Consider the following 13,962-nt stretch of genomic DNA (forward strand, 5'->3'; position numbering starts at 1 on the left):
GAACATGCATTATTTGGTTTTCTGTTCCTGTGTTACTTTGCATAGGATAATCACCTCCAACATCATCTATGTTACTGAAAAAAAAACCACAGACACACATGATTTTGGTTTTTTATATGGATGTGTAATATTCCAAGGTATATATGTACCACATTTTCTTTATCCTGTCTACCATTGCTGGGCATTTAGGTGGATTCTATGTCTTTGCTATTGTGAATAGTGCTGCAATGAAAATACACATGCATGTGTCTTTATGATACAATGATTTATATTATTTTGATATATACACAATAATTAGATTGCTGAGTAGAATGGTCATTCTATTTCAAATTCTTTGAGAAAGCACCACACTGCTTTTAAAAATGTCTGAGCTAATTTATATTCCTGCCAACAGTGTATAAGCATACCCTTTTCTCCATAACCTCTCCAGCATCTGTTATTCTTTGACATTTTAATAATAAGCATTCTGACTGGTGTGAGCTGGAACCTCATTGTAGTTTTAATTTGCATTTCTCTAATGATTAGCGATGTTAAGCTTTGTTTCATATGCTTCTTGGTTGTGTGTATGTCTTTTGAGAAGTGTCTGTGGATGTACTTTGCCCGTTTTTTAATGAGGTTGTTTTTTACTTGTAAATTTGTTTAAGTTTGTTATAGATGCTAGATATTAGACCTTCGTCAGATGTATAGTTTGCAAAGATTTTCTCCCATCATTTCAGTTGTTTGTTTATTCTGTTAATACTTTCTTTTGCTGTGCAGAAACTCTTTAGTTTAATTAGATCCCATTTGTCTAGTTTTTGTTTCTTTTGCAATTGCTTTTGGTGTCTTCGTAATGAAATCTTTGTCAGGTCCTATGTCCAGAATGGTATTGCACAAGTTGTCTTCTAGGTTGTTCATAGTTTTAGGTTTTAAATTTAAGTATTTGATCCATTTCGAGTTTACAGTTTTATTTGATGTAAGAAAGGGTCCAGTTTCAATCTTCTGCATGTGGCTAGCCAGTTATCCCAGCATCATTTATTGAATAGGGAGTCTTTTCACCCATTGCTTGTTTTTTGGCAGCTTTGTAGAAGATCACATAGTTGTAGGCATGTAACCTTGTTTCCAGGATCTCTATTCTGTTCCATTGTTCTGTGTGTCTGTTTTTGTACCAGTACCATTCTGGAGGATTTTTTTGTTATTGTTGTCGGTTTGGTTGTTTTTTTTTCTTTGTTTGTTTTTACTATAGCCTTGTAATATGATTAAAATTCAGGTAACGTGAGGCGTTCGGCTTTGTTCTTTTTGCTTAGAATTGCCTTGGCTATTCAAGATCTTTTTTTGCTTGTTTCGTATGAATTTTAAAACAGTTTTTTTTTAATTCTGTGTCATTCGTAGTTTGATAGGAATAGCACTGAATCTGTAAATTGCTTTGGGCACTATGGCCATTTTAATGACATTGATTCTTCCTATCAATGAGCATGGAATGTTTTTCTTTTTGTTTGTTTCATCTCTGGTTTCCATGAGCAGTGTTTTGCAATTCTCGTTGTACAGATCTTTCACCTCCCTGGTTAGCTGTATTTGTAGGTATTTTACTCCTTTTGTGGCAATTGTAAATGGGAGTTTGTTTCTGAGTTGGCTCTTGGCTTGACTGTTGTTTTTGTACTGGAATGCTACTAATTTTTGTACATTGATTTCTATATTCTGAAACTTTGCTGACATTGGTTACTATATCGGGGAGCTTGAGGGCTGAGACTTCAAGGTTTTCTAGATATAGAATCACGACTTCTACAAACAGGGTAGTTTGACTTCCTCTTTTCATATTGGGATGCCTTTTATTTCTTTGTCATACCTGATTTTCTTGGTCAGGAATTTCAGTACTATATTAATTAGGAATCGTTATAGAGGGCATCTTTATAATGATCCAGCATTCAAAAGGAATGATTCCAGGTTTTGCCCATTCAGTATGATATTGGCTGTGGGTTTGTCATAGATGGCTCTTATTATTTTAAGGAATGTGCCTTCAATGCCTAGTTTGTTGAGAGTTTATAACATAAAGCGATGTTGAATTTTGTCAAAAGACTTATCTGAATCTATTGAGATAATAATATAATTTTCATTTTTAAGTCTGTTTATGTGATAAATCACATTTCTTGATTTGCATATGTTGAACCAAACTTGCATATGTTCAACCAAACTTGCAGCCCAAGGATAAAACCTACTTGATCATGGTGAGTTTCCTTTTCGATGTGCTGATGTGTACAGTTTGTTAGTATTTTGTTGAGGATTTTTGCATCTACGTACTTTAAGGATATTGGCCTGAGTTTTGTTGTTGTTGTGTCTCTGCCAGGTTCTGGTATCAGGATGATGCTGGTCTCATAGAGTGTTTTGGGTAGGAGATCCTCCTCCTCAATTTTTTGGAATAGTTTCAATGGGAGTGGTATCAACTCTTTTTTATATATCTGGTAAAATTAGGCTGTGAATTCATCTGGTCCTGGGCTTTTTTTTTTTTGATTGGTGGATATTTCATTACTGATTTAATTTTGGAATTCATGATTGATCTGTTCAGTGATTCAATTTCTTTCTTGCTCAGTCTTAGGAGGATGTATGTGTCCAGGAATTTATACATTTCTTCTAGATTTTCCAGCTTTTGTGCATAAAGGTGTTTCTAGTAGTCTCTGAGTAGTTTTTTTTTTTTTTATGTGGGGTAGGTGGTAATGTCCCCTTTGTCATTTCTAATTGGGTTTATTTGGATTTTCTCTCTTTTTTTCTTTATTAGTCTAGCTAGTGATCTATGTATCTTATTAATTTTTTAAAAGACCATCTCCTGGATTTGTTGATTTTATGAGTGGCTTTTCATGTCTCAATTTCCTTCAGCTCAGGTCTGATTTTGGTTATTTCTTTATTTCTTCTTGCTTTGAAGTTGGTTTGCTCTTGCTTCTCTAGTTCCTGTAGTTGTGATGTTATGTTGATAATTTGAAATGTTTCTAACTTTCTGGTGTGGGAATTTGGTGCTATAAACTTCCCTCTTTATGTGGCCTTTGCTATGTCCCAGAGATTCTGATATGTTGTATATTTGATCTCACTAGTTTCAAAGAACTTCTTGATTTCTGCCTTAATTTCATTACTTACCCAAAAGTCCTTCAGGAGCAGGTTGTTTAATTTCCATGTAAATACATGGTTTTCAGCAATTTTCTTACTGTTGATTTCTATTTTTGTTGCACTATGGACTGAGAGTGTGGTTATTATGATGTAAGCTTTTTTTTCTTAATTTTCTGAGTGTTGTTTGAGATCACATTGAGTGGTTGATTTTAGAGTATGTACCATGTGGTGATGACAAAAAATGTATTTTCTGTTGTTTGGGGGTGGAGTGTTCTGTAAATGTCTATTAATTTCATTTGGTCAAGTGTTGAGTATAGGCCCTGAATATTTTTGTTAATTTTTTGCCTCCATGATCTTTCTCATACTGTCAGTGGGGGTGTTGAGGTCTCTCACTATTATTGTGTGGGAATCTAAGTCTCTTTACAGGTCTCCAAGAACTTGCCTTATGAAGCTCGTTGCTCCTGTGTTGGGTGCTTACATATTTAGAACAGTTAGGTCTTCTTGGTGAATTGAACCCTTTACCATTATGTAATGCTCTTCTTTGTCTTGTTTGGTCTTTGTTGGTTTAAAGTCTGTTTTGTCTGAAATTAAGAAAGCAACGTCTGCTTCCTTCTGTTTTCCATTTGCATGGTAGATTATTCTCCTTTTTTAAATTTGAGCCTATGTGTGTCATTGCATGTGAGATGGTTCTCTTTAAGACAGAATACATTTGGGTCTAACTTCTTTAGCTTGACGTTATGTGCCTTTTAACTGGGGTACTTAATCTGTTTACATTCAAGGTTAGTATTGACATGTGTGGATTTTATCATGACATCATGTTTTTTTTATTTATTTTGGAAAATGTTAAAATTTATTAATAATAGTTAACATCGCATAGTTAATTAAACTAGTTATGTATTGTACATAATGACAACATCTTCACTAGACTGAGTGCTCAAGGATTTGAGATGATTTGCTATTCATCACACCCCGAAGATTGAGATCCACTGTATTTACACAAGCAAAGCCATGTCAGCAAGGGACTGTCAACCTGATTCTGAGAACACAAACATTCAAAATTTATTTCCAGTGTTCCTTTTTGGAAACCAACAACACATCTTTAATACCTACACAAACACACACACACATCTCTACCTTTAAAAAAAAAAGTGTAACTTCATAGATAGCACCTAATCTTCAAGCTTAAAATTTAAGTTAAAATTAATCTCTATTTTGTGGACACCCTTTAGTGAACTAAAATCTATGTGAAAGCTTTTGGCTTTTGTGTAGCAGGAGACACCCACATTATGGGTCAATTAGTGCAGATGGGAGCAGCAGAAGAGCTACACCAGACAGCAAAGCAAGACTAGAATAAACGAGAAGGACCAGCCCCTCTCCCCTCTGTGCTCCCAGAAGGAGCTGGGCCGTTGTCACCTAATTACACACAACTTTGCTTAAAAGTTGTATAATCAGACACTATTCCCAGCACAAGTTTGATAAATATACAAAAACTGGGTGCAATTTCATCGTGAGTTTCTTTCCATTCTGATCCTTGTATCCAATTCAATAGTTACATCCCTCTATTATATAGTATCCAGGTTTAATGTCTGTGCTTGTGTGTATTTTAGGGCAGAGGCAGGCTTTCAGATTCGGAATCAACTGCACTCTTGAAAAGTAGGGATGGAAGTTTTTAAGCCACTCTCATCCCTCCCAATAAATTGAAATAAATTAATTTTTTCCCAATAGTTTGAAATAAATATTGTGTATAAAAAAAAACACAAAAACAGGTTAGCAGACCAATGCCAGCTCAGCCTAGGGAAGCACATGGACAACCATTCTTGTAAAACATTTAAAATACAAACCCAAGGTGAAACTTGCTGGGAGGGCACAAATACACCAAAAATGTTGTCCCTGAGGTTTTATTTGGTTGTTTAATTTTTCTGTTTTGGTTTGTTGTTGAGGATTAGATACAACTTAAAAAAAGAAATTTTGGCGACTTCCTTTATCTTGTCAGAAAGCTTTAAAATACTACTGACTGCCCTAAGAATAAAGATTTCTAAGCCATGAGTCCATTTGAAACGATTCCTTTGGTTTCCTTTGCTTAACATCCCATGGAATGTTGCCCCAAGAAAATCTCTAGATGGAGGAGCCAATTGCTGTGGTCTCTTCAGTCTATTGGCTCGGCCTCCATCTCTGTCCCTGCCTTCCACACACTTCCAAGACCACAGGGGAAGGAGGAGCCAGAAGCAACCACTTTGCCATTCACTCACCCTGAAGAGGCTTCTCTTCTCTTCCCACAGGCGAATGAGGTATTTCTATGACTAGTCAGTATCTTCCTCTTCCGCCCTTTAACTACACTGAGGCCAATTCTGACAAGACTTGCATATCTGTATACATAACAAATTAACATATAAATACATTACGTACAACTGACCATTACATGTCAAGATGAAGAAGCAGATCTACTTCAAGAACTAAATAAAATTTCAAATATAAATTAAAATGAAAATACAGTGTTTCCACTTTTGCAGGAAAAATTTGTAAAACAAACTAAAAACTCCCCCTTCCCCAAAGGTCCATTGCTCGTGCATAACGTGTGCACCCCGCTGAGGTGCGACAGCTGGCCTGACTGCAGAATGCATCAACTCCTGGCTTTGGTTTCATTGCCCAGACTTGGGATTCCTTGATTCCAGGAATAGCAAATGCTGGAATCCACAGGGCAAATGCTTGTAGATGAGGTTAAAGAGGGGCTGCTGCGTGGATATCCATGGATTTCCCTCCATTGTCGCCCCTCCACCTTCCCCACGTCTGCCTGTAGGACAATCAGGCTCACGTCCTCAGTGGAGACCTCGCATATCTCTGACAGGAGAATCAGTAACAACGTCAGTGCTGGGGGATGCACCCCACCTAGAAATGTCATATTCAGGCTCCAAGGTGAAGCAACCACATCTTCATTAGTGTCCCCATCCTGTAGAATTATACAGGGACGTGGAATTTGGCAAGGGGGATTACTAAGGGTGACAATTTCCATGTTTTAAGAGAACCAATGGGAATGGTTGTGATGCATGTGAACAAATCCTTATTTGGAACTGTATTTATCTTAATAGGGCCAAGCTCGGCCACCAAGCTCTACGATGAGATGCAGAGACAAAACCCAGTCCAGTGGGGTCCTCTCTGCCAAGGAAAAGCCAAGGGGTCTGTCTCTGACACAAAGGGATGACACCTTGTAATTTAAAACAGGGAAGAGGGAGAGAAAGAGGAAGTCTCTTCCAATTTCAGGGGTTCTATCGCTGTCCAGCCTCACGGATGCGGCAGAACGCAGCAGTAATGAGCGCCGCCCCCTTCCCGCTGCCATCCTCTGACTGCAGGAAAGACACATCACATTTCGGAGCCAGGTCCTTCACTGTCTCATGCATGACTTTGGCAAAGTGAGGATGTAGCTTGCAGAGGGTCCCATCCACACCCACTGTCACTTTGACAGTGTCCAGCCCACGGTTTTCTCGTATCTTGTCCACCACAGCAGCCATGCCTGCACCACAGAGCTGGGCTGCCCGCCGGGCCACCACGGTGCACACCTCCTTAACAATGATGCTGTCGTCACAGGTGCTCTCAAGCCCTAAGTGTTGCAGAATGGCTCGGACTTGCAGCAGGGCCAGGCAGTCACTCTCAATCTGAGACAAGAACTTGGTTTCAAAGATGCCCCTTTTCTTGAGTAGCTCTGAGATGTGGCCTCAGAAGAGCAGCCCACGCTTGGTGAAATCGATGAGAATGTTACCGACAATCTCACCCAGGTACATTCCATTGATCATTTTCTCGAACCTCTGCTTGCCGGGGTTGAGTGAAAGCTCATCCACAGCCACATCAAATTCTGTGTGGAAGTCATCTAGGCATCCATTGTCCCCAAAGGCCCCCCATTCCATGTTCACACACATCCGCCCCTCTTCTCCTTCCACCAGTTCCACATTGCTCATCTCTTCCATGTAGCAGACATTGCTGCCCGTGCCAACCGATGAGGCCAACTTCACAGTGAGGGTCTTCAAAGCCACAGGTCATCATAGTTCTGACTGTGTCGTTCACCACAGCAATCACATCCAGGTCAAACTCCTCTCGCCGGTGGATCGCTTCCTTCAGCAGGGTCACCACGTCCTCGCCCTCGCAGCCAGATTCCTTGAAGCCTTTTGTCCACTAGAGGAGGATGCTCTCGTCCAGGCTGTTCTGCTGGCAGGGGAAGGAGAAGGTAAAACCCAGAGGCAGGCACACGCCCTTCATGCCCATGTACTCCAGGAAGTCCGCGATGCACTGGACAATGTGGTCAAAGAGCTCGTCCCCGGTGCCATGCATGACCTCCTGCGGGATGGCATAGATCTTGTTGTGCATCTCCACTCCACTCCACTTCCCATTCCGAACACAGACCAGCAGGACCCAGAAATTTGTTCCTCCAAGGTCCAAGGCCAAGAAGTCCCCTTTCTCTGTGCCGTCAGGGGTGGCACACACGTAGGTGGGAAGCATCTTGACGGGGGCACTGGCGTGAGTCTCCTTGCTCAGACCTCGCTCCATTTCTACCTTCATCCTCCTCTTGACCTCCAACAGCTGGTCATGGCTCAGCTGCAGAGGCTCTAGTGTCTTCTGGCGGGCACGGTGTTGATCGGCCAGCCGGTAAGCCACTGCTGTCACCATGGCTGCACCTTTGCCACTGCCATCCTCGGAGCGGAGGAAGCAGACATAGCAGTCAGGCAACAGCCGCCACACGGTCTTATGTAGACGCTTGGCAAAATGGGGGTGTTTCTTGTAGACGGAACCGTCGACCCCAATAGTAGAGCGAAGCTGCTCCTCGCCTTTGTTCTCCTTGATGCGCTGCAGCACGGGGGCCAGGGTGGCTGTGCACAGGCTGGCGGAGTGTGTGGACACGATCTGACAGATCCGGTGAGTGGCCACGCAGTCCTCCTGAGTCGGGTCCATGCCCAACCGCATCAGGACCTCACGGGCCTTCCGGATGCCATCCTTCTCCCCTTCAGTGTCTGAGATGTCTTTGGTCTCAAAGTGACCGGTATTGAGAAGCTCTGGGCTGAGCTTCCCCCTAAAGAGCAGCTCCTCCTTGGCCATCTTCACCAGGATAAACCTCATCAGCTCCCCCATGTACATCGCACTGATCACCTTCTCAAACAGTTGCTTCCCCAGGTTCAGTGAGCCCATGTCAATCTCCTGGTCAAACTCAGTGCGAATGTCATTGAGCAAGCCATCGTCCCCGAAGGCCCCCCACTCGATATTGATACACATCTGCCCCTCGTCGCCTTCTACCATCTCGATGTGGCGCATCTCTTCCATGTGGCAGGCGTTGCTGCCAGTGCCCACAATGAGACCAATCTCACAGTTGTGGTCGTCATGACCACAGGTCATCATGGTCCCAACTGTGTCATTCACCACAGCCACAATGTCGATATCAAAGTCCCCTCTCCTCTGGATGGCCTTCCGGATCAGAGCCACAACGTCTCTGCCTTCCACTCCACTGGACTTGAATCCCTTGGTCCATGAGACCAGGAAACTCTCGTCTAGTTTAGTCTGGCGGCAGGGGAACGAGAAGGTAAAACCCAATGGGAGCTTCTTGTCTTTGATTTGTAGCTTATCCATGAAGTTAGCCAGCCATTCGGCAATGTGGTCAAACAGCTCGGTGTCACTGCCTCGCATGATGTCCTCGGGGATGGCATAGATCTGGTTCTCCATCTCCACCTTCCGGAGCCCATTGTCCGTTACTTTCACCTAAAGCATACGGAAGTTGGTCCCTCCAAGGTCCAGAGCCAGGAACTCTCCGTGTTCTGTCCCATCTGAAGTGGACCTCACAAAGGTGGGCAGCATCTTCACTGCTGCAGTGGGGTGAGTGGTGGATCCAAGCCCTTTCTCTATCTCCTTGCGGAACCGCTTAGAGATCTCCAAGAGGGCCTCATCAGAGAGGTGCATGTGGTAGAGATACTGGTCAACCTTCTGCACTTGGTCATGGTTGAGCTCCTTGAAGAAGTAGGCAAGCAAATGCGAGGCAACCATCCTGCCGCGACCCGACGGCGCAGAGTTGGAAAACCGAGGCGGGGGCACGAGCCGGGAGGCGGGCAGCGCGGTCCGACTGCTTTGTGCTGGGGCTCGGCTGCCTGGCCGGGAGCTGGGAGTCCGGACGGCGCACAAAGAAGGCTAACGGCGAGGGTGCGCCCGGCTGGCAGAGGGCGCGGGTCTCCAGAGACGTGATTTTGGCGTCACAACTGCCAGAAGGCGCCTCAGTTCTCTCCCGGCGACGTGTCCGATTGTCCCACGTCAAGGCGCTAACTTCGGCCACAGGATCACTGAGGCTCAACTTGAGAAGAATCTCAGCCCGGCTCCACTCGGGCAGTGGGACCTCTCCGGTTCACAGGAGCGTGGCTCCGGCCCGCGGATTTTCTTAGCTGGGTGACACGATGTTGCCAGCGGCAGCCCGGGACTCCTGCCGATATCATATCTTTAGCTGGTTATTATGCAAACTTGTTTGTGTGGTTGCTTTATACTGTCACTGGCCTGTATACTTGTGTGTTTTTGTGGTCCTGGTAACATTCTTTTCTTTCCATATTTAGCACTGCCTTCAGGACCTCTTGTAAGGCAGGTCTGGTGTTAACTTATTCCCTCAGCACTTGTTTATCTGAAAAAGATCTTATTTGTTCTTTACATATGAAGGTTAGTTTGGCCGGATATGAAATTCTTGATTGGAAATTCTTTTCCTTAAGAATGCTGATTATTGGCCCTCAATTTCTTCTGGCTTATAGAGTTTCTGCTGAAAGTTCTGCTGTTAGCCTGATGGGGTTCCCTTTGTAGGTGACCTGCCCCTTTTCTCTGTCTGCCTTTAACATTTTTTTCTTTCATTTTGACCCTTGAGAATCTAATAATTTTGTGTCTTTGAGATGGTCTTCTTATGTAGTATCTTGCAAGGGTTTTCTGCCTTTCCTTAATTTGAATGTTAACCCTTTAGTGAGGTTGGAAAAGTTTTCTTGGACAATATTCTGAGATATGTTTTCCAAGATGCTTACTTTCTCCGCATCTCTTCCAGGGACACAAGTGGGTTATAGATTTGATTTCTTTACATAATCTCATATTTCTCAGAGGTTTTGTTCATATTTTTTATTCTTTTGTTTTTAGTCTTACTGAATTATTTTAGATAGCTAGTTTTGAGCCCTGATATTCTTTCCTTAGCTTGGTCTATCCTACTGTAAATATTTGTGATTACATTATGAAATTCTTATAGTGTGTTTTTCAATTCTATCAGATTTATTTAGTTCTTTTTTATAATGGTCTCTTTGTCTACCAGCTTATGTTTTATTTTATTGTAATTCTTAGATTCCTTGGATTGGGTGTTCACTCCTGAGTTTTGATGATCTTCATTTACTATCTATATTCTGAATTCTAGTTCTGTCATTTTAGCCATTTCAGCCAGGTAAGAAGTCTTTCTTGGGAAATGGTGCAGTCATTTGGAGGAAAGAAGTCACTCTGACTTTTTTAATTGTCAGAGTTATTGTGCTGGTTCTTTCTCATCTGTGTGGGCTGTTGTTCTTTTAACTGTGGTGTAATTTGAGTACAGGCAGTAGACTTCTTTTTAGGATGTATTCAGAGAGCTGAAGCTTTGTGCAGGGTGGTTATTTGTAGGTGAATTCTTGTCCTTGGTTTCATCGAGTATATTAGCAAAGTATTTTAGTGTAGAAGTTTTGGTCTTCAATCTAGTAGACTGTGCTTAAGTAAAATGGCCAGTATGCAGCCTCTTGCTCAATCACATGGCTTATCTGTGTTTTTTCACAATTGCAATCATGGTCCTTCTTAGTGCTCTGAAAGTTTTATTCCTTTCCCTCTTGAGTACTGGCTGCAGATCTTGGCTTGGCACTCCCAGGCCGCACACTGCAGCTCTGGGGTGAGCTCAGGCTTTATGTTCCCTCCCCACCTTGGAGGCAGCAAGGGAAGGGACCATAGCAGTGGGTGTTACAGAGGTTCACTTGTCTCATGGAGCTTTACCCCGCAGAGATGCGGAGCTGCTATCAATTAATGTGATTGGAGTGGCTGCACTGTGGGCTCAAGCCAGGGGGAGGGGGTGCTGCTTGGTAACAACTGGGGGTGAGTGGATCACAAGGGAAGCAGATTGGCTTCTTCTCCCTCTGCAGCTTTCTGGAGGTGTGGTTAAAGCCCTCAGAGTATTTTCTCCTTTCCCAATCCAAGGGGAGCAAGGGCAGTATCATTGCAATGGCAGTGGGAGAGGAGCTTTCAGATGGCTCTGGGAGTTTCACCTAAGAGAAATGTGGAGATGCTGTTACTGGGTATGTTCATCCAGGGGACAGGGTGACTGCACTGCTGTGCTGAGCTTGGAGCTCTGCTTTTTCAGGAGCAGAGTCAATAACTCACAGGCAGAAGAGACTGAGCTCCTCCCTCTATGTGATTGTGGCATGCTGGGAGCATGTGTGAAGTCCTTAGGCTCTTTGTTTCTTTCCTTACACTGAGGACAGCAGGGACAGAACCACTGCTGTGACAGTGGCAGAGGGGCTGTTGGTTGCCTCTGGAAGATCTTCCCTAGGGAAACTCAGTGCCACTACCTGTAGGTGTGCTCAGCTCTGGGTGGGGCAGCTAAATTGAGGTCCTGAGCTAGGGCCCTGCCTGGTGAAAAGTGAAGTTGGGGGCGCACAAGGGAAAGGGACTGGATACCTCTCCATATCATGACTTCAGTGTGCTGGACATGTGAACACAGTGACCAGACCCTTTGTTCCTTTCCCTGCCTGAGGGCAGTTAGGGCAGTATCACTGCAGCTGCAATGGCAGAGGGATTGTGAGTTGTCTCTTAGATTTCCTCCTGAGAGAAATGCAGAGCTGCCTCCAACTGCAGTGTTCATGTGGGGGCAGGGTAGTTGTGCTGAAGTCTCAGGTCAGGAAACCATGCCAGTACAGAGAAGTGAAATCAGGGACCCTGGAAAACAGCCTGGTCACTTTTTCCATGGAGCAGCTGTGTTGTGCTGTGGATTCACAACAGTTCCTAGTCAACATCATTAGTCATTATGTAAATACAAATTATAACCACAATAAAATAGCACTTTACACCCACTAAGATATTTATAATCCAAAAGAAAGATGATAAAATGGGTTGATAAAAATGTGGAAAAAAATAGAACCTTCATATTCTGCTGTTGAGAGTGTATAATGATGCATCCACATTGGAATACAGTCTGGCAGTTCTTCAAAAGGTTAAACTTAGAGCTACCATATGTCCAGGGTATTCCACTTCTAGAAGGAATGAAGACATATGTCCACATAAAACCTTGTACACAAATGTTTATAACAGAGTCATTCATAATAGCCAAAAAATAGAAATAACCCAAATGCCCATCAATTGGCAAATGGATAAACAAATGAACTGCAGACATATAAGGCAGTATTATCCATTAATGCAAAGGAGTAAAGTATTAATACATGCTACAACACATATGAACCTTAGAAACATGCAAAATGAAAGAAACAAATTACAAAACACTACATATTGTATAATTTCACTTATGTGAAATTTCAAAGAGATATATCTAGATATAGAAAGTAAACTGGTCATTGCCTAGGGGTAGAGAGTTTGAGGGGAAATAGAGACTAAAGTCTAATGGGTACAAAGTTTCTTTTTAGGTGATAAAGTAGTTATAATATTAAATTGTGGTAATGTTTACACAACTCTGTGGATGTATTCTTTTTTCTTTCTTTCTTTCTTTTTTTTTTAAACAGGTCTACCCTCAGAAATGAATTCCAAGTTATCTGGCTTAAGCAAGGGGCAGGGAAGGAGGGTCAGTATTCGTCTGCCCATTATACCTCTAGTAAAGAAATCAGAGTCCTATTCACAAATACATGTTAGAGAATTAATGAGATGTAGGAGGGCCAAGTTTAATGTAACAAGGAAGGAAAAAATCTTCCCCTTCCGTCTCTGCAACTAGAGAAGCTACTGACAAATGACTGACATGATGATGTAGGCCTTAATGTTTTTCTTCACATCACAAAACTTCCGACTTCCTAAATTTTTGTGACATAGTGTGCTCAGGATATCATATGTCCTGATGTGAAGCAGAGAATTCATGAAGACAGTACTGGAGCAATCGACCTGCCTGGTTCCTGTACTGACACCTTGTGGTAAAAATCATAATAACAGTGAAAACAAACAGGACAACAGGCTTTCTAATTTTCTCTTTATGAGGCAATAATAATCAGGACTAACCTCTTAGCTTTTACTAATTAAGCCTTTCTGGTGATCTCATTGCTCTCATAGAAGGGAATAAAACATTTTTCTATAGTCATGATGAGGGCTCAGGGTATTTTATTATTTCAAATATTAAACGAATGTGACCTCCTTTTGTAGCCCTAGCTGATGAAACAATGTGTGAGAAATACATACTCATTTTTAAATAGCCTGTAAAGCTTGTCAAAATGGATCTCTGTTGGCAGAGAAACAAGGTATCAATTTTCATCATATGGCAAAAAAATTTTATGTCAGATTTCTTTCTTCTGTTTTTCAATTATGGTATTTATATGAGCAACTACATGTAGTATGATCAAGGAAAGATGTAGTGTGATAGGATGAGGAATAATGCTGAATGTCAGAGACTTGGCTTTGAGTAACTGCCCTGAGTTGTACATTATGTGCATGCATGTCATAGAAAATATTTGGCTCTAGAAACATAAAAATGATTCCCTTTGGAGCAAATCCTTGCTATCATTAAATAAAGCACAACTTATTTTTCATTTTTTAATTTTTATGGGAACATATTAGGTACACATATATATATTTATGAAGTATATGGAATATTTTGATACAGACACACAATGTGTAACAATTACGTTAGGGTAAATGAGGTATCCATCACCTCAAGCATTTATTCTTTTTGTCACAAAT

General features: G+C 42.1%; 1 protein-coding gene across 1 annotated transcript; it reads right to left on the reverse strand.

The window, feature by feature from the left end:
• Positions 1 to 6,333: 6,333 nt before the first annotated feature.
• Positions 6,334 to 13,290, reverse strand: LOC100993163 (hexokinase-2-like). The gene is given in 2 exon segments (XM_034950287.3): positions 6,334 to 7,058; positions 7,060 to 13,290. Coding segments are annotated over 2 exon segments (2,754 nt in total). The 5' UTR covers positions 9,091 to 13,290; the 3' UTR covers positions 6,334 to 6,335.
• Between the last annotated feature and the right edge of the window lie 672 nt (positions 13,291 to 13,962).

Source organism: Pan paniscus, chromosome X, assembly GCF_029289425.2.
Source record: "Pan paniscus chromosome X, NHGRI_mPanPan1-v2.0_pri, whole genome shotgun sequence".
Lineage (NCBI taxonomy): Eukaryota > Metazoa > Chordata > Mammalia > Primates > Hominidae > Pan > Pan paniscus.